This window comes from Rhinoderma darwinii, chromosome 1, assembly GCF_050947455.1.
Source record: "Rhinoderma darwinii isolate aRhiDar2 chromosome 1, aRhiDar2.hap1, whole genome shotgun sequence".
Classification (NCBI taxonomy): Eukaryota; Metazoa; Chordata; class Amphibia; order Anura; family Rhinodermatidae; genus Rhinoderma; species Rhinoderma darwinii.
The window spans coordinates 186,136,522-186,155,122 of record NC_134687.1 but is presented as its reverse complement, the minus strand read 5'-3'; the positions used below and the strand labels follow the sequence as shown (position 1 = coordinate 186,155,122).

The window sequence follows — 18,601 nt, the reverse complement described above, 5'->3', positions numbered from 1 at the left end:
CAACATCAATGGGAGAATGGATGGAGCCATGTACCGTCAAATCCTGAGTGACAACCTCCTTCCCTCCACCAGGACATTAAAAATGGCTCGTGGCTGGGTCTTCCAGCACGACAATGACCCGAAACATACAGCCAAGGCAACAAAGGAGTGGCTCAAAAAGAAGCACATTAAGGTCTTGGAGTGGCCTAGCCTGTCTCCAGACCTTAATCCCATCGAAAACTTATGGAGGGAGCTGAAGATCCGAGTTGCCAAGCGACAGCCTTGAAATCTTAATGATTTACAGATGATCTGCAAAGAGGAGTGGGCCAAAATTCCATCTCACATGTGTGCAAACCTCATCATCAACTACAAAAAACGTCTGACTGCTGTGCTTGCCAACAAGGGTTTTGCCACCAAGTATTAAGTCTTGTTTGGCAAAGGGATCAAATACTTATTCCTCTGTGCACAATGCAAATAAATATATATAATTTTGACAATGTGATTTTCTTTTTTTTTTTTTTTATATAATCTATCTCTCACTGGTAAAATTAACCTAGCCTAAAAATTCTAGACTGTTCATGTCTTTGACAGTGGGCAAACTTACAAAATCAGCAAGTGATCAAATACTTATTTCCTTTACTGTACCTGGAGAATGATCAAAAATGGGTTGTGTCATCCAATTTTCAAGTCATATATATGGTCAGCTTTATCCTGAAATCAGTAGCAGACAGAATTACTTAAAGAGGCTCTGTCACCAGATTATAAATGCCCTATCTCCTACATAATGTGATCGGCGATGTAATGTAGATAATAACAGTGGTTTTTATTTTGAAAAACGATCATTTTTGAGCAAGTTATGAGCAATTTTAGATTTATTCTAATAAGTTTCTTAATAGACAACTGGGCGTGTTTTTACTTTTTACCAACTGGGCGTTGTACAGAGGAGTGTATGACGCTGACCAATCAGTGACCAATCAGCGTCATACACTTCTCATTGTTCCAGCCCAGGTTCTTTCACTGCACAATCACACTGTAACAATGAGAAGTGTATGAAGCTGATTGATCACTGATTGGTCAGCGTCATACACGCCTCTGTACAACGCCCAGTTGGTAAAAAGTAAAAACACGCCCAGTTGTCTATAAAGAAAATAATTAGCATAAATCTAAAATTGCTCAAAACTTGCTAAAAAAATGATCGTTTTTCAAAATAAAAACCACTGCTGTTATCTACATTACAGCGCCGATCACATTATGTAGGAGATAGGCACTTATAATCTGGTGACAGAGCCTCTTTAAGAGGATTCTGAACATAAAACAGGTTTGCATTGAACCATCACTATTATTGATGCTATTATATAAAAGAATAGTAAAGAGCGCATTCTGAATTTTTAAATTTGCATATTTTTCTTTTCTTCAAGTCACTTGGTTGTACAAGCATGGCTCACAAGTAGGAGAGATAGCTTGACTTTCACTGGTTGTCAACCCTCAGGGCTTACTATGAATAACTAACTACCCATGATCTTACTTAATTCTAACAACCAGGAGACCCTCAAGGCACAGTGCAAATTAACAGTGTGAGAAATGAACGGCAGTATCAGCAAATTTGTCTTGTTTATACCAGAAGCCAAGTCTAATTCTATATTTTTACTTGCTTAAAGATCTGTAGACATTTAGCTGATCTTCACATACTGTATATATTTTAGTTAACTTTCCTCCTATAAATCCAAACATTAAAACATAATATCAGACACTGCGTCATAAACATAATTTTTCCACTAATAAATTTGGTGGAATTGTTATTTCATCCTTAAATCCGCCAAGTTACCTGACATCTTTTTTTATTTAAATTACCTTACTAGCCTTGGCACACTGCATTAATAAGAAGCACGTTATGGTATTCATATTCATTAGTGTTCTCTTCTTTGTGTTGTAATAGTATTGAAAAGATTCTACAAGGAAGAACCATTAAGCTGTTCTCAAATCTGGATGTTTGATCTTCTGCATGACTTCAAAAGTTAGAAAAAAAAATGAGAATGGCTCTTTTGAAAGTCAAATGTGCATGCATTTTTTAGTTTGCCAAGTGTTAATTGGTGCCTGCTCTAAGCCCTGGTACAAATGCAATTCTAAGTCAATTAGCTGGCAATCAGGAACCCTTGCTTCTTAACAAAGTGTACTAGTATGTTATAAAGTATTAAAGGAACAATCATTACCACCTCATACAAGTCTTTACATCTTCATCTTCTTAAGATGCACTCGCCAGCCACCTGGACCGCACTGACTTCTATCATAGCCTTACTGACTAATTATCACATTAAAGGAAAATCTTATCATTTCTTATTTCATTATCAAAGACTTTGGTTGCTGGAGTCTGAGCCATCCTTGCAGTGTGAACTGGGACTCCTTCATTTGAACAAGGCTCTTTAGGGTATGTTCCTTCACACAACAAACTAAAAATGGCCGTAGAATACGGAGCTGTTTTCAAAGGAAAACAGACCCTGATTTTTAGCCGTTTTTAAAACATCAAGAGTTTTTTGATGCGTTTTTTACGGAAGTTTTTGGAGCTGTTTTTCTATACGATGAAAAATGGCTCCAAAAACAGCTCAACAAGTGACATGCACTTCTTTTTACGGAGCGTTTTTTTTACGGAGTGTTTTTTCAAACAGTCGCGTAAAAAAAACACCTAGACATAATGAAACACAGTTTTTCACCATTGAAATCAATGGGCAGATGTTTGGAGGCCGTGTGAACATACCCTTAAGCTTTGCACTTGTGTTAAGAAGGTAAATAAATGGGATAGATTCATACATTCATCTCTTCTTCAAGCTAATTTGGCATCTAGGCTGCAGTTATTAATCATGTTTTCACACATAGGGTTCTGTTTTGAAAAGATGAAGTAACTCTAGAATAAACCAGACGAGTTATGCAGGTTGTGAGATCTGTGAACACATCGTGGACAAAAAAGACTCAGGGACATTCAGCCACCCAGGTTGTGCGGTTAAATCGGAGCATTACAGCGTCTCGCTGACTACTTTTACCCAACATGTTTGGATATTTTGCTTTGGTCGCAAGGTTCCTACCAACTGTTTCTACCATAGGAAAATATTGAAGTTGCCTGCTATTCATTAAAATGCTGGCATCAGTGCTGTCAGGTTTTTCATGATCAGTTTATTATAGCATTGCGGTCAACGCTGACGGTTTAAAACTATCAATTTGACATTCGTTTTTCAAGTTTAGATTAGTTGCAGTGCCCAAAAAAAAAATACTGCAAAAAACACACAAATGAAGTCAGCCATAAAGCTAAGGCTACATGAAGACTTTGGTCACGCGATTCCCAGTTGATTTTGACACAACTTTTATTATACTTGGTTGCTTGCTTTTTTGCCATTATTTTTCTTAATGGTAAAATATTGGTAAATTGCAAAATGTCATGCGACAGAAGTCGCACATTTCCAACATTGCAATGAATGTGACTGTCAGGCAAGTCGTATTTAACATAGTAGACTCCAGTTGCATGACAATACTGTATTGTCGGGTCACCAAAGTCGTTGTGTAGCCCTAGTCTAATAATCTGATTAGTGAGGGACCCTTACTGATCTCAAGATAAGGGGGGACATGTAGTTGCAGAGCACTTGGAAGCTTTTATATCTCCCACTCATTTCAAAGTTTAGTGACCACACATTAAAGGCTGACAGTATTCTGTATTTTGGCCTGGCTAAATGTAGCACAGACAGAAGCATAATGGGAAGCTCTTGGGCCCCAATACAAAATCAGTAAAAGGGCCCCACAACTACTACAGTATGTATCATTTTATATTGCTGGTCCGCTCATGTGAAGCAGATGGACTTTTTTGGTATTCTGTGGTTCCAGGGCTAATGCAACCTCTGCACCCCCAATAGATAAACCCATTGGGCACATATGTGTATCTCATGCATTAAAGTACATATAACAATCTCGAGACCAGAAAACTGTTACCAAGCTAACAACAGCTCTAAAAAAAATTCTAAAGGGTAAAACGCCAAAGTCTTACATATGTCATTTCAGTTATTTAATTCTATTTCTTTTATTATGCTCAAAATATCCATACAAGGTATATTTTTTACCCTTACAAGTATGCCAGAAAAAGTTCACACATATGTTATATCATATCACACTCTTTGAGACATTTCAACTTTGCGTACACAGTTATATCCTCGATAAATGATTTGAGGGGAAGTAAATGACCCAAATTTATGTAGATCAATGTGTTTATATGGAGCATGTCCCATAAAAACTGTGCTATTTTGTCTGACACAAAGCAAAACAGCACTTATTATAAATGTGGTGTGTTGCATTTGGTTAAAGGGGTTGTCCGAGATACCATCATGTTTTCAAAAACCCCTTTAATGCATGTAATTTATAAATGTAAATACATTTGTAATATACTTAAGTTTTCCAAAGTGGCCCCGTTTCCAGATCCTGCCGTGGGTAATTTGACGGGTGACGTCACTCTCTGCTCTGGCCGCTGTGTTGATCTTGAATTCTTTGCCGGGTATACGACACGTCACTTGTCACGTGGTGTATATCGGCTTGTTCTGTTGTAACGCACATGCGCGGCCCCTGCTGTTATCTCTAGAACAGCAGTGACAGCGCATGCGCGTTACAGGCTGTGAAGCAGAACAAGCCGATATACACCATGTCACAAGTGACGTGTCGTATACCCGGCAAATAATTAAAAATCAACAAAGCGTCAAAGCCAGAGCAGAGAGTGACGTCACCAGTCAATTTCCCCACGGCAAGATCTGGAAACGGGGCCACTTTGGAAAACGTAAGTATATTACAAATGTATTTACATTTATAAATTACATGCATTAAAGGGTTTTTTGAAAATATGATGGTATCTCGGACAACCCCTTTAAGGTTTCTAACATATGTATGTTAAACCCTGTGGTGGTTAAAGCAGGTTCAACAGTTTTTGTACATATAATACTTTTAAATCAGGTTACTTTGGTTCTGACCTTGGATTTCCTTCTACACTACCTCTTGCATTAAGCAACACTTGCTGATCCTAAATTACAGGTAGATTGTTGGCAAGGTTGAATTGTTCTTGTATAAGGATGAATGCTGACAACAAAGGGCTCCCGTATTAGAACAGTATATGGGCCCCTTTAACATCAGGATGCAAGTTACAGACCATCTCATTCATGGCTCTCTAGGAAATCCCTCATTGGTGTGCCAAAAGGCCAGTAATTATCAGATATGGATGGGAATGAGAGTAGTCCTTTTTTAAAAACTATTAGACAGTAGGAAACACTATTCTATTTTTTAAGTCAGCCATGGGGTCCCTTATTTGCAGGACCCCTAAGCACCTGCAGAGATTGCACATATGGTATGTCCGCATCTGCAGAGGAGTTCTGTGTAATAGTCCTCTCCAGCTCATGATTATCCTGCAAATATCACATACAACCAATTTAACAACATAATGCTGTAACTTTCCCCAAAATATTACTTTATAGTAACTCCTTAAAGGGAACCTGTCCCCAGCATTTCACCTATTAAACCAGCAATACCAGGTGGTAGTGGGTGAAAAATCATTTCTATATAACCTATAATTGTCTTCTTAGTCGGTTCTGTAGCTTTAGTACTCCATTAGTTATTCTATCTTTAGTTTTTTCGTTTTCCTGTGCCGTATATGAAAATAAGGATAAAAGAGTCATACCTTCATTTGAAAAGAGTCATACCTTCATTCCTCAAGTCTTTCGGAGTTTACCCCGCCTCCTTGCTTATGATTGACAGCTCCTTGCCTTTCCCCAGCACACAAAATCCCGCGCTTGTGTATTGATGTCCTCTTCTGGTGTATGTACAACGGGACACCAGATTATTGCGATAAAAGGCGTGAAATGTTTGCAGACCATTATTTACAGTCGGAGGAGGAGTTCAGGAGAGGGGATAACGGCAATGAACTTTTAATAGCAGTGGCCATTGAGGGATAAGTAAAGTTCAATAGGTGAAATGCTGGTGACAGGTTCCCTTTAAGATATTCTTTAAAGTGGCTGCAATTGGCTAAAGAAAAGGGGTCTCAGATTTTGTCAGATGGAGCTGTAACTATGTCAAAGGAAACGTAAAAGTCTATGATAAGGAAAAAATATTTATGACAGCCTCGGCAGACTTTTACTATTGGTCACATGGAAAAGGGTAAGTAGATCATCGACCATATTAGATAAACATTTCTACTTGTTTCCATTAGAGACAATGTACGGGAAAATAAAAAGTGTATTACTGAGTGCCTCTAACATTCCCAATAGAAAGTATGTCACAAAAATTGCCTGCTTCTCTCATTCTCACCACATAATACTTTTCTATAACAGGTGAACATGTCTCTGTATGCCGAGAAATAGATAAGATCTGGCTACAGAAGAGCTTAACATTACAGCTGTTGTGAAGATGACCTGCTGCATAAAATGTATTAAGGATCAGCAACTATATTAAGAATAAAAAACCCTCTATATATCTGTAAGCTGCTAGTGGGTATTTTTCTTACATTTTCATCTAATCCATGCTCTTAGATAAGAGATTTAGCCTATTTTTCTCAACAGAAAAGACCTTTTATTTTATTCTAAAAAGCTGAATCTAAGATATCATCATCAGAATCAGCACAAAAACGGTAAACCATTGGGAGGAACAGCTTATGTACAGAAATAATCTTCACAAACAAGGTAAAATTATATTAATGATTACCTATCCTACTCTGCTTATTCCTCCCTGTACTTCAAAGAGCACCTAATAAAAGTATATCACTTTGAAGTGGATCAAAGTTTGTCATGAGGCCTGGGAATTTTCAGTTGGTAGAGATGTAGTGTTTCTTCTTGTCGTTTTAACCCGTACTTACTTTGGAATGTACATCTAAAAGTTACATTGGATTGTAATCATTAGCATGTTATCCCAAATCCCTGTTTCCTTTATATTGGGGTGATAAGGTCAAGTTTTGGACATCAAAACACTTAAGATATTTACAGATACCTCGTCTTGGCAATGCCTATGCTGTTTTGATTTTTAGGTCTTCGCTCTTAACATTATAGATTGTTTATCAATTTAAAGAAGCACTCCGGCTTTTTGTTCCAAACCACGTTTGCAAATGTAATGTAGTGTAATGGGAAAATGTGCATTAACTCACCCGGTGCTGTATTTCACGGGTAGCCACTCCATTCCAGGCAGCCGTTGGGTCACGTGATCTTCCGTCTGACTCCCTGGGCGTCTACTGTAGGAACCGGAAGTTAGTCTCTTAATGCAAGTCTATGAGAATCTCGATGTGAATCTCATAAACTTGTATTGAGGGACTGACATTCGGTTTGTACAGCAGAAGCTATAGGATACAGGGAGTCAGAATGAAGATAACGTGAAATACAGCACCAGGTAAGCCGATACACATGACTACATTACATTTATTACATTACATAATAAGTCCATCATTTAAGGAAAACGGTACTACTTATTATATGTTATAACTCCATATTACAAAATCTAAAATAACTAAAGCCCTATAAATGTCCTGCACAAAATGTAATTACATATTAGTATATACATTTTTTTTTTTTACTTTAAACCAAATTTAAGCTAGAAGGTATCTGAAGAAGGTGCTCTACTACTTACTTCAGCTATCGGGATTCCTTCAGGTGGACGACACTGCAAAAGAACTTCTTGCTCCAGAGACACCTCCTTCCCTAGAGGCTCTTGCTCGAAGGTCTTCCTTAAGTCTAGGACATAGAGAAGGATGTTCACTTCAGTCATAATATATCCTGGTTTTATTGTGAGCATCTTATTAAAATTTTGATTCTTAATAAAAAAAATAATTTCTGTCGCACTCAGCCTAACTTATGCACAATATTACAGAACTCAGAATTCTTAAAATAATAATAATAATAATAATAATAATAATAACAATAATAATGATAATATTAACAATAATAACTAAAATATGATGAGACAAATTTCCATCAGAGTGGATGTTTTTTCTCTCAATATTAAATTAGACAATCCCTTCTCAGAATGTAGCTACCCACATGATAGCTGATCTTCATGTAGGCCATTAAAATGACTAAACAACCATGTAATACTTGGAGTGGCCCTCTGTTCTGACTCAGAATGGGCAGTCCTGAGTGGGTATCTGTCCCTTTAGAATGTCCACCTGCCTATAGATCGAGAGGTGATGATAGATAGATAGATAGATAGATAGATAGATAGATAGATAGATAGATAGATAGATAGATAGATAGATCGATAGATCGATAGATCGATAGATCGATAGATCGATAGATAGATAGATAGATAGATAGATAGATTACGATAAATATGAGATAGATAGATAGATAGATAGATAGATAGATAGATAGATAGATAGATAGATAGATAGATAGATAGATAGATAGATAGATAGGGGTTGTGCAAGCTGCATTTATGATTGGTGGCAGTATGCACTTCAATAAATAATGGAGATGGTAAGACAGGCGCTTGTCGGAAACAGTGGGTTATCACATTAGGGTATGTTCACATGAGGTCATTACGTCCGTAATGGACGGACGTATTTTGGCCGCAAGTACCGGACCGAACACAGTGCAGGGAGCCGGGCTCCTAGCATCATAGTTATGTATGACGCTAGGAGTCCCTGCCTCGCTGCAGGACAACTGTCCCGTACTGTAATCATGTTTTCAGTACGGTACATGTCCGGCAGCGAGGCAGGGACTCCTAGCGTCGTACATAACTATGATGCTAGGAGCCCGACTCCCTGCACTGTGTTCAGTCCGGTACTTGCGGCCGAAATACGTCCGTCCATTACGGACGTAATGACCTCGTGTGAACATACCCTTAGAGTATAGGATACTGTTCAGTAGGGAAGAAAGTAGAGGAAAGAAGGTTGTGTGCAGAGCAGAAGTATGAAAGTAAGAAAAAATGCTGAAAGTAAATAAATCTTTTCACAATAGAGAGTGGACTTATAAAGTGCACATGAGTAATAACTAGTTTCTATCATTTTTTTTATCATTTCCAAACAGTGTCAAAACCCATATGCTTTGTAGGGAGAGTTCAATTATAAAATCTTGGAAGCTGAACTATAGAAGATGTGTTAGACAGAAGCTAAATGTCAATGTTGATAGTTTATATTAAACAAAAAGTCAAATGCTACAATCGTGTATTTCCTATTGATCTCTCCATGGATAATTGGAGAATGGATATATAACCAGATATAAGCAATTATTAAGAGAACTTTTAAAGGGATCCCCCACCTAAAAACTGTTGAAACTGTTGGACAATTGTATGCAATCGTCATATGCAATTGATACTTTAGTGTACAAGACTATCAGATCCTTTTTAATTAAAGAAGACCTCTCTGCTCTCCTGCCTGCCATGTCTGTTTTAGAAATACCTCGTTACTCCATTAATTACCAGTGCTGTTCCCCTGTTATCCCTCCTGGAAATAAATTTGATCCTATTCACAAGGAGAATAGTAACACCCAATTGTCACTTTTTTATATACATTTCCAGGAGGAATAACAGAGTTCTAAGATGCTCCAGAATTTATATTTCATAGAAAGGCAAGTACTGACTAAAACAGACATGTCAAGAAAGATGAAAAATCCTTTTAAACATCAAGTTAAGTAACACAAATGAATATTTTCATGTAGCCACCGTGTAACAGATGGATTTAGTTTAGAAGTTACATGTTGAAATTCCAGTGGTTTATTTCCATCTGTAAGAATGAAAGGTTACTATCCCATAATGAACTATTTATTAGATTTGCATTAGAGCCGTCTGTTTATTTAACTGCCATCTGCAGGTCACTGATTTACACCGTCAAGGAATAACCTTTTGACCCACTACTGGCATCCACATTTTAGCTTCTCAGATTTAAAGATTGCAGTCATTATGAACACATGGTTTTGGGATCAATGAAATATAATATCCTCTCTTGTCTGGGGTTTTGATGGTTTACTGGCACAAGTAATATTACCCTTCATCCATTACACATATGATACCAATGATCTGGTTGCTTAGGACCCCTATCAGACAACAGCATCGGTGATAGTACATCCATTTTTGTTTATGCCTTTGTAATTCAGTAACCCCTTCATGTAATACAGTGACAAATTGTATAGACAATGCTTATGATTGTGATGAAAGGTTGTAGCAAAGTGACACTGGTTGTAAACATTCAATAAAAACAGGAACACATATGTAGGATTCATTAGTACCCTTACTAGGGACCTTAGAAGGTCCTTTATTTTATTAGTTTATATACAGGGCTCTGCTCCCATGTAAAGTAACTAATCCATAGGAACAAAATATATAAGTAGGATAAAGTTGAGTATTCACTCAGAGGTCCCCTTTAATGAGATATTTAAACTAAGAACATTTATCACCTATCCCGTGCATAGGTGATAAATGTTAGATCGCTGAACTAGCGATCACTAGATCTAGTATGCTCATATGACTGTTTCCGTGTCTTCCATAGAGTATGGAGGAGCAGCGTACATATTTAATGGCTCAATTTTGGTATTAGAACTAATGTGATTGTTTCATTTTTGTCTTTGCAGCACTTTTTTTTTTTTTGGAGAATGTGACATTCTTGTCAAGGTTATTCCTCTATAAGGTACTTATATTCCTGCTACGTACAGTGATACCTATATGTGACTTATATTTCTGCTATGTAGAGTGATACCTTTATATGTGACATATCCTTGTCATGAAGGGTTATTCCTCTATAAGGTACTTATATTCCTGCCATGTACAGTGATACCTCTATATGTGACTTATATTCTTGTCATTTAAAATTATTCCTCTATAAGGCTCTTATATTCCAGCTATGTACAGTGATACCTCCATATGTGATTATATTTCTGCTATGTAGAATGATACCTCTATATGTGACTTATAATCCTGATATGTAGAGTAATACCTCTGTATGTTAAATGTAACCTCTATATGTGATTTATATTACTGATGTGTAGTGGTTGCTCTATATGTGACTTATATTCCTGCTACGTAGAGGGATACCTCTATAAGTGACTTAGATTCTTACCGTGTAGAGCTATTACTCTATAGGATACTTATATTCCTGCTATGTACAGTGATACCTCTATAAGTGACTTATAATCCTGGTAGGTAGAGTAATACCTCTATATGTGACTTATAGTTCTGCTATCTTAAATGTTACCTCTATATGTGATTTATATTACTGATGTGTAGTGGTTGCTCTATATGTGACTTATATTCCTGCTACGTAGAGGGATACCTCTATAAGTGACTTAGATTCTTACCGTGTAGAGCTATTACTCTATAGGATACTTATATTCCTGCTATGTACAGTGATACCTCTATATTGAACATATCCTTGCTATGTAGAGCGATTTCTCTATATGGGATTCATATTCCTGCTATGTAGAACGATTTCTCTATATTTTACTTTTTTTCTTGCTATGCAGAATTTTAGGTAAGACATATTCCTGCTAAATTGTTAAATAGCATTTTAAATAACGCTGATGAAGTCTCCCTAGGGGTTAAAAGTGTCTAGAGAGGTATTTCATGGCATGTGGCTGACCTCCTATTAAATAAATATAAGCATCTTCTGCTGCAGACACATTCTTCACACATTCAAATTACTCCTCAGTTAATTCTATTACATGCTCAATGAACAGAAATGTTCAATAATTTTTTTTCTGTTTTAATGGACTATAGTCGCAGAGTGCCGGCTCTCCGGAGGATGAAATATTTTTTTTAAATCCTACTCAACAATAGTTGATGATCAGTAAGGGAAAAGAAAAGTTTTAAAGCCTATGATAAAGCGCGGTAATTATGTCATCAGGCTGGAGTACAGTCTGTACAGAGAGACCTGCATTCTGCAATTATAGAAAAAAAGTGCCAATGTGAATAGGAAGGTTCCAATTTTAGAACAAATTAATCAAATTAAAGTTTTTCTTCAACATGTGATAATGACTAATACGTTTACAGAGAGTAGTAAATCACCCAAGACAAATTGTAAGTACTTTTAGGAATTGCTGTGGTATATTTTATTATTTTAGTGAAAGGAGAAAAAATTGGGAAAGTGGGCTACGAAAGGGTGGATTAAATCACATGCTACTACATGTGCAACATTTTTGGCGTCAACAGGGCTAGGAAAAGCATGGCTTAGTACCTGAATATAGTGCGTGAATTTAATAGTGTTAGTTTAGTATGTCAACAATTCCATTATTCCAGCATGTTTATGATTAAGTAACTACTTTATATGTATACTTTTGAATTATTATAGGGGTCTGCTTATACAGTGCTGTCTGCTTCAGCTACGACTTCCGAGTTAGCAGGTTTTATGGCAGACTGTACCTGAATACAGAGGGCCAGATGATGCAACTGGCAGTCTGTAGTTAAAGGGCCGCAGAAGAACATGGTCCACAAGTCAGTGCCAACAGGTAAGTTCCCTGTTAATAGAATAAAGAATTCCCTGTTCCCTAATGATTAGTTAAGATATAAAGTAGCTACACCTAAAGATTCTGCTGATATATTACTTAGAAAGATCCAACGAAAAAATAATTTAGGAGAAGGTAATGCTATAATGGTGTAATGTTAGCCAGACATGCTGAAACGGTTGTCTTATTTTACAAATGTAATTTATTTTTGTTTATTATGTATCATAGGGCTCCATAGTGAAACTCAAACTGGACTCCTCTCCCCACTGAGAGCTCTGCCTAATGTACAACAGCTTTTAGTCAATTCTGCTTTGTGGATCAAAATTCTTAATTTCATAATATATCTGTATAAAGTATCTTCAATTTTCTGGCTTGATAAATTATATAATTTTGGTTGCATGCAGCCACCACTTGGGGAGCTAATTGCATTTGGATTTATACTGCTGGTATTGAACTCAATGGGAGCTGTATACCTGTGTTTAAAGTGAGTTCCCCCTAGAGGCAGCTGCAATAAGCTGCTATGAGAGTTCTTGCTGACGGAATTTTTCTTTAAAGGGGCTCTGTCACCAGATTATAAGTGCCCTATCTCCTACATAATCTGATCGGCGCTGTAATGCAGATAACAATAGTGGTTTTTATTTTGAGAAACAATCATTTTTGACAAAGTTATGAACACTTTTAGATTTATGCTAATTCGTTTCTTAATAGACAACTGGGTGTGTTTTTACTTTTTACAAACTGGGTGTTGTACAGAGGAGTGTATGAGGCTGACCAATCAGTGACCAATCAGCGTCATACACTTCTCATTGTTCCAGCCCAGCTTCTTTCACTGCACAATCACACTGTAAAAATGAGAAGTGTATGACACTGATTGGTCACTGATTGGTCAGTGTCATACACTTCTCTTCACAATGGGCAGTTGGCAAGAAGTAAAAACACGCCCAGTTGTCTATTAAGAAACTAATTAGCATAAATCTAAAATTGTTTATAACTTGCTCAAAAATGATCGTTTCTCAAAATAAAAACCACTGTTATCTATATTCCAGCGCCGATCACATTATGTAGGAGATAGGCACTTATAATCTGGTGACAGAGCCTCTTTTAATTATGATTTATCCCGTGGGTATAGGGCAGTGCTTTTGGTATTGTTTTTTTTTGTTTCATAAAACAAGCGGGGGGGGGGGGGTAGCAAAATATACTGGAACTACATGTTTTTTTATATAGTTACCTAAGACAACTTGCAAATATTATTGCAATGGAATGGGCAATATCAAGTGCATTCTACCAGACAGTATAAAAGCCCTGAGCTTTCATTGGTTTCAACTCACACATGCTCTTAAGTATTTACGTGCTATGAATGTACTAAACACTTCTATTAGTAAAGGGAAGGTAAAATTTGTGAACACCTTGATGGTAAATCTGTGTGAGTTGACTTTTTATTACAGCAACGGCTTTGCGTCAATGAGACTTATTTTCATGTATAAATCACTCTCTTCAGTCTGTTACAAGAATTTACACAAAGGGACAGTGTAGAGTAGATACTAGCAAGACTGGACAATAGCAATGCAAATGAGAGCATTATGAATTCAGACAAAAGAAGGAAAGCTGGAGAAATGATGTTCCTTAAGCTCTTGTAAGAGGAGATATGTACTCGGGATTGAATAAGTATTTTCTTTGTAAATTCAAAAACAAAAAGATAACTGTGTGTATATCAAATATTGGCATTTTTCATATTAAAATAAAGAGTTGAATTAAGAAGAATGTGTATTATGTAAATGCCACAAAAATCTTTGCCACATTTTCCTCCATGGGCAAATAAAGTTGAACAATGAAGAATTGATATAAGAAGTGCCCTGACTACGACAGATTCCAGCATGTTTTTCAGGTACCATATACATTCTAGTAAGGTTTTATTTATATAGGATCAACTTATCCACAATGTACAGGACATTTTACTTAGATATGTCAGTCACTATTCCATTGAGCTTGTTATTAAAGTTCCTATTGAACTCCCATGGTCTACAGGGGCAGAGGAATAAGGCGTTAATTGGTTAAATGCGTTGCCCAGGATTAAAAGTATTTTTGGGAGCCATAAGTGGCCATGTTACTAGATGTAATATAACTTTAGAATTTATTTTTAGTAAAAATGTTCTACTTTATATTATGTCTGTTGCTCAGACTGTCCGGTCGTGGATGCAAGTAAATATCACATGGCCACTAACAGTTATAGATAGAACGCTGTAGGAATACAGTACCAGATCCATTGGATAAAGCGGCCATGCGACCGGTGACATTGTACAGGGAGAGGGGGGAAGGAAGCCATATATGTTCACCTTTTATTATGTCTTCCTTTACCCCTGGCTGGCCATCACTTCATGTAAAGATTACAGACTGTACATGGCTCCCGCTGCACATTGTACGGCGCATGAGCTTAGCAGAGGCCACAAAGTATACATACAACTGTGCCCAGGCAGGGGGGAGCAGCAGACATAATGAAAGGTAAAACATTAAAAGTTTTTTATCTCCGGTATCATGGTCACTTACGGCCAATAATAATAAACCCTCTATCATGGACATCCCCTTTAAATTACCAGCATCTGTTAATCATGGGAGAGATAACATGAAAATATACAGCTATCATTATGGATTCGATTAAAGGGCCATCACTGCAGGGTGACAATTGTAGCCACTGTGCCGCTGATATATACAGTCACCTTGTCTGACCGTATGTTTAAGTGTTTATTGGTAAAATGCCAAGCTCCAAAAAAACAAGCCGAGTCTATTACACAATAAAGCTGCTCAACCAGCAGTTTATTTTGGCCTTAGAGTTTTACAGCCCAGGTAAATCACCATGTTTATGCATGGTAAAATGTTTTCTTTTTTCCGCTTTCTTCCCATACAAAAATCCAATCAGTTTCTGTCTGCTATCAGCTACTTCCTAATGCAGTAGTACTTTCAATGTTATATAGTATAAATATGCTGAAAAGCCTATACCAAGAATATGTGAAGAAAACAATAGTATTGCTTCTTCAGCAATGTATTACATCTAATGCATAAATTTGCCTTTTTGAAACAATTACCTTAGCATTTTTAAAGGTTGCATAAAACAGCAAAAATGATTAAAGCTAACCAGCGACCCGTCAAGTCACCAAGAATGCTGTGGTGGCAGAGGCAAGCAAGCCCATAGGCAATGGATGTCGTATACAAGAACTGCGCCATTACACGCAGGTAATGCAGAGGCATAATGACTTACCATACTACATTCAAAATCATGCTATGAAGAGCTATCTCACTATACATACAGTATAATAAATGGATTATTTTATTCTGTATAGCTCCCATACAAGGCACTGTAAACATGAATGACAGAATGCAAAGTTGCCAAATCCAGTGATTGGCATATGTGCAGTTTTTAGCCCAGCGGGCTCAAAAACTTTCTAGCTATGACCAGAGGCATCACCAAGTATGCACATCTTTTAGTATCAAAGTGTAGCAGAAGTGGGCCTAACTAGCACTTATACAGAATACAGAGAAAGCACTAACCTCCTTCAACTGTGTCTCTCAACAAGAGGGGCAGTGTTGGTAAGAGGGTCTATGGCTAAGCCCACTTGGGCTCTTTGCCTCCACTTAAGAAAACGAAAAGATGTGTTTACTCCTTAGCAGCCTTTCTAGTGACATGTGTTTCAGACAATGTGCACAGAAACTTGTATCCAAAAACACAAATGTTTTTTTATTTGAATATATTTTGAATTAAAAAGTTGCCTAAATATTGGATAAGGATCCATCTCACTGGGTGTACTCTTTGAGTAAATCACTGAACAGTTTTCTGGTAGTCGATCAGGTTAAATGGCTGTACTGCAAATGAGTAAAAGATGGAAAGTAGTACCAAAGATATGATAAAATAACTGGATGGTATATTGTGAAAACTTTAGTGTTATAAAACAAACACCGCAACCGTCTTAAAGGGTTTGTTCAGGATTATAAAAAGGGGGACATATGTACACCTTAATAGTATGTTCACCTATGAAATCGTTGTTTTTTTTTGTTAATAAAAATGTCTATCAGTGTGATTGTTGTAACTTTCAAAATACTTTTTATTAAAAGTAATTTTAACTTTTTGAGATACAGCTGCTTTGTATACTGAGCAGCTGTATCTTGCTCTGAATCCTGTATCCGACAGGTCAGCGGCACTGACGGGTTCAGTGACTTCGGATCCTGCGTGTCTCTGACTCACAGGATCGAGCTGTTACCGATCACATCTAAGTTCATAACTTAGATGTGATCGATAACAGGTGGATCCTGCGTGACTGAGACACTCAGGACCTGCTAACACTGAACCTTTTAGTCCTGCGGACCTGACGGATTGAGGTCTTAGCGAACTATACAGCTGCCCTGTATACAGGATACAAAGCAGCTGTATCTTAAAAAGTAAAGATAATTTTTATTGAAAAGTATTTTGAAAGTTGCACCTATCACACCGACAGACATTTTTATTAAAAAAAGAAAAATGATTTCAAAGGTGAACATAGCCTTTAAACAATCATTAGATGCTATAATATCTATTTTGTGACGACATATTGATATTAATGGAAATACTCACATGCTATCCTAACATATGCCTTTCTGCTTTTTGTAGTTCCGGCTGAGCTCCAGGCTACACATTGGCACCAGTAATCTTCTAGTCCAAACAACTCTTCTACTTGCTGTCGAGATATCTCAATACTCACTTCTCGGACTATTAGACCTGTAAAAACATAGTAGTTGAGAATTACTTAATCTAGCATATCACTGTATAAAATATGTACAAAGATAGTATTGTGTAATAGTTCAGCATTAAATCACAAAAATGTAAGATCACATCACACTATTTTCATGGCTATAGATGATAAACCACAGATACATTTATTCTGCCTTTTAACCTTCATTACCTGAGAGTAGCATTTATTGTCACTCACCTGCCCTTAAACTCCTGTTTCTGCAAATATTCATACATTTTGGTTACTAATTAGAGATAAATAAATTGTGAAAATGCCATTGATTCTCCAAAATGCAAATCACTATAATTTGCTTAGAATCTCAAATCTGGTGAATTGACTCCAACATCTCTGTTCTTGAGTAACAAAATTATCGAAGCTCAAGGGTATGTGCACACGTAGTGACCAAAAACGTCTGAAAATACAGAGCTGTTTTCAAGGGAAAACAGACCCTGCTTTTCAGACGTTTTTTGAGCAACTCGCGTTTTTCGCTGCATTTTTCGTGGCGTTTTCGCTGCGTTTTTTACGTCCGTTTTTGGAGCTGTTTTCATTGGAGTCTATGAGAAAACAGCTCCAAAAACGTCCAAAGAAGTGTCCTGCACTTCTTTTTACGAGGCGTAATTTTACGCGTCGTAATTGCCGTACGACGCGTAAAATTACGCGTCGTGGGAACAAAACAGCGTTATACCCATAGAAAGTAATGGGCAGATGTTTGACAACATATTTGAGACATATTTTCAGACGTAAAACGAGGCAAAAAACGCCTCGTATACGTCTGAAAATAGGTCGTGTGAACCCAGCCTAATAAGTAAGTTGAATCTTTTTTCCAGGACTAGCCCAAAAACACTCTTCTTTTTTTTTTTCTTCTAGAAACAGCACCCCTTTTGTCTATGGGCTGTGTCTGGTATTGCAGCAAAGCAGCATTCAAATGAAAAGGTCTGATCTGCCATACTAGACACTTTCCCTGAATAAGAGTGGCGCTGTTTCTGGAAAAATACAGTGTTTTATCAATCTCCAGTAGCAGAAATCAATAGCCAGTCAGTACGATCTCAGTTTTATAACACTAAGCTCTTGAAACATCACGGAAAGAGATTTAAATTGGGGTGTGTTAATATAACATCCTTATGCATCCTACTTGAACTTGATCAAATACTTGATTTATGGAAAAAATAAATAAAAATCTAACAGAAAAGTCGATACCAACAAGGATGAAAGACCTCTTTCACAGTTTTCAGAATACCGCGTCATGTAACCTAAGGCTGTAGCTACACAAACCTGGGATTCAAGGGATGAATGTTCCTATTTGTGATGCACAAGAATCTTACCAACTCTGAAAAGCCAAGCCGATCCTTTGATTTCTCTTTAGCCTCATAGAGAGCTCCTATTCACAAGGCAGGCGATTAATTGCCGTTTCGGCACAGTTGTATACGGACATTCATG

General features: G+C 37.1%; 1 protein-coding gene across 2 annotated transcripts in view; it reads right to left on the bottom strand.

Moving 5' to 3' along the window:
- The window catches only part of UNC5C (unc-5 netrin receptor C), a 323,806-nt gene that overhangs the window by 78,015 nt on the left and 227,190 nt on the right, over positions 1–18,601 (bottom strand). For both annotated transcript variants that reach the window (XM_075860650.1, XM_075860651.1), the window contains exons 4-5: positions 17,008–17,151; positions 7,606–7,709 (exon numbers count right to left, since the gene is read on the bottom strand). In XM_075860650.1, the coding sequence (XP_075716765.1) occupies positions 7,606–7,709; positions 17,008–17,151 (248 nt within the window). The remainder of the gene's footprint in view (positions 1–7,605; positions 7,710–17,007; positions 17,152–18,601) is intronic.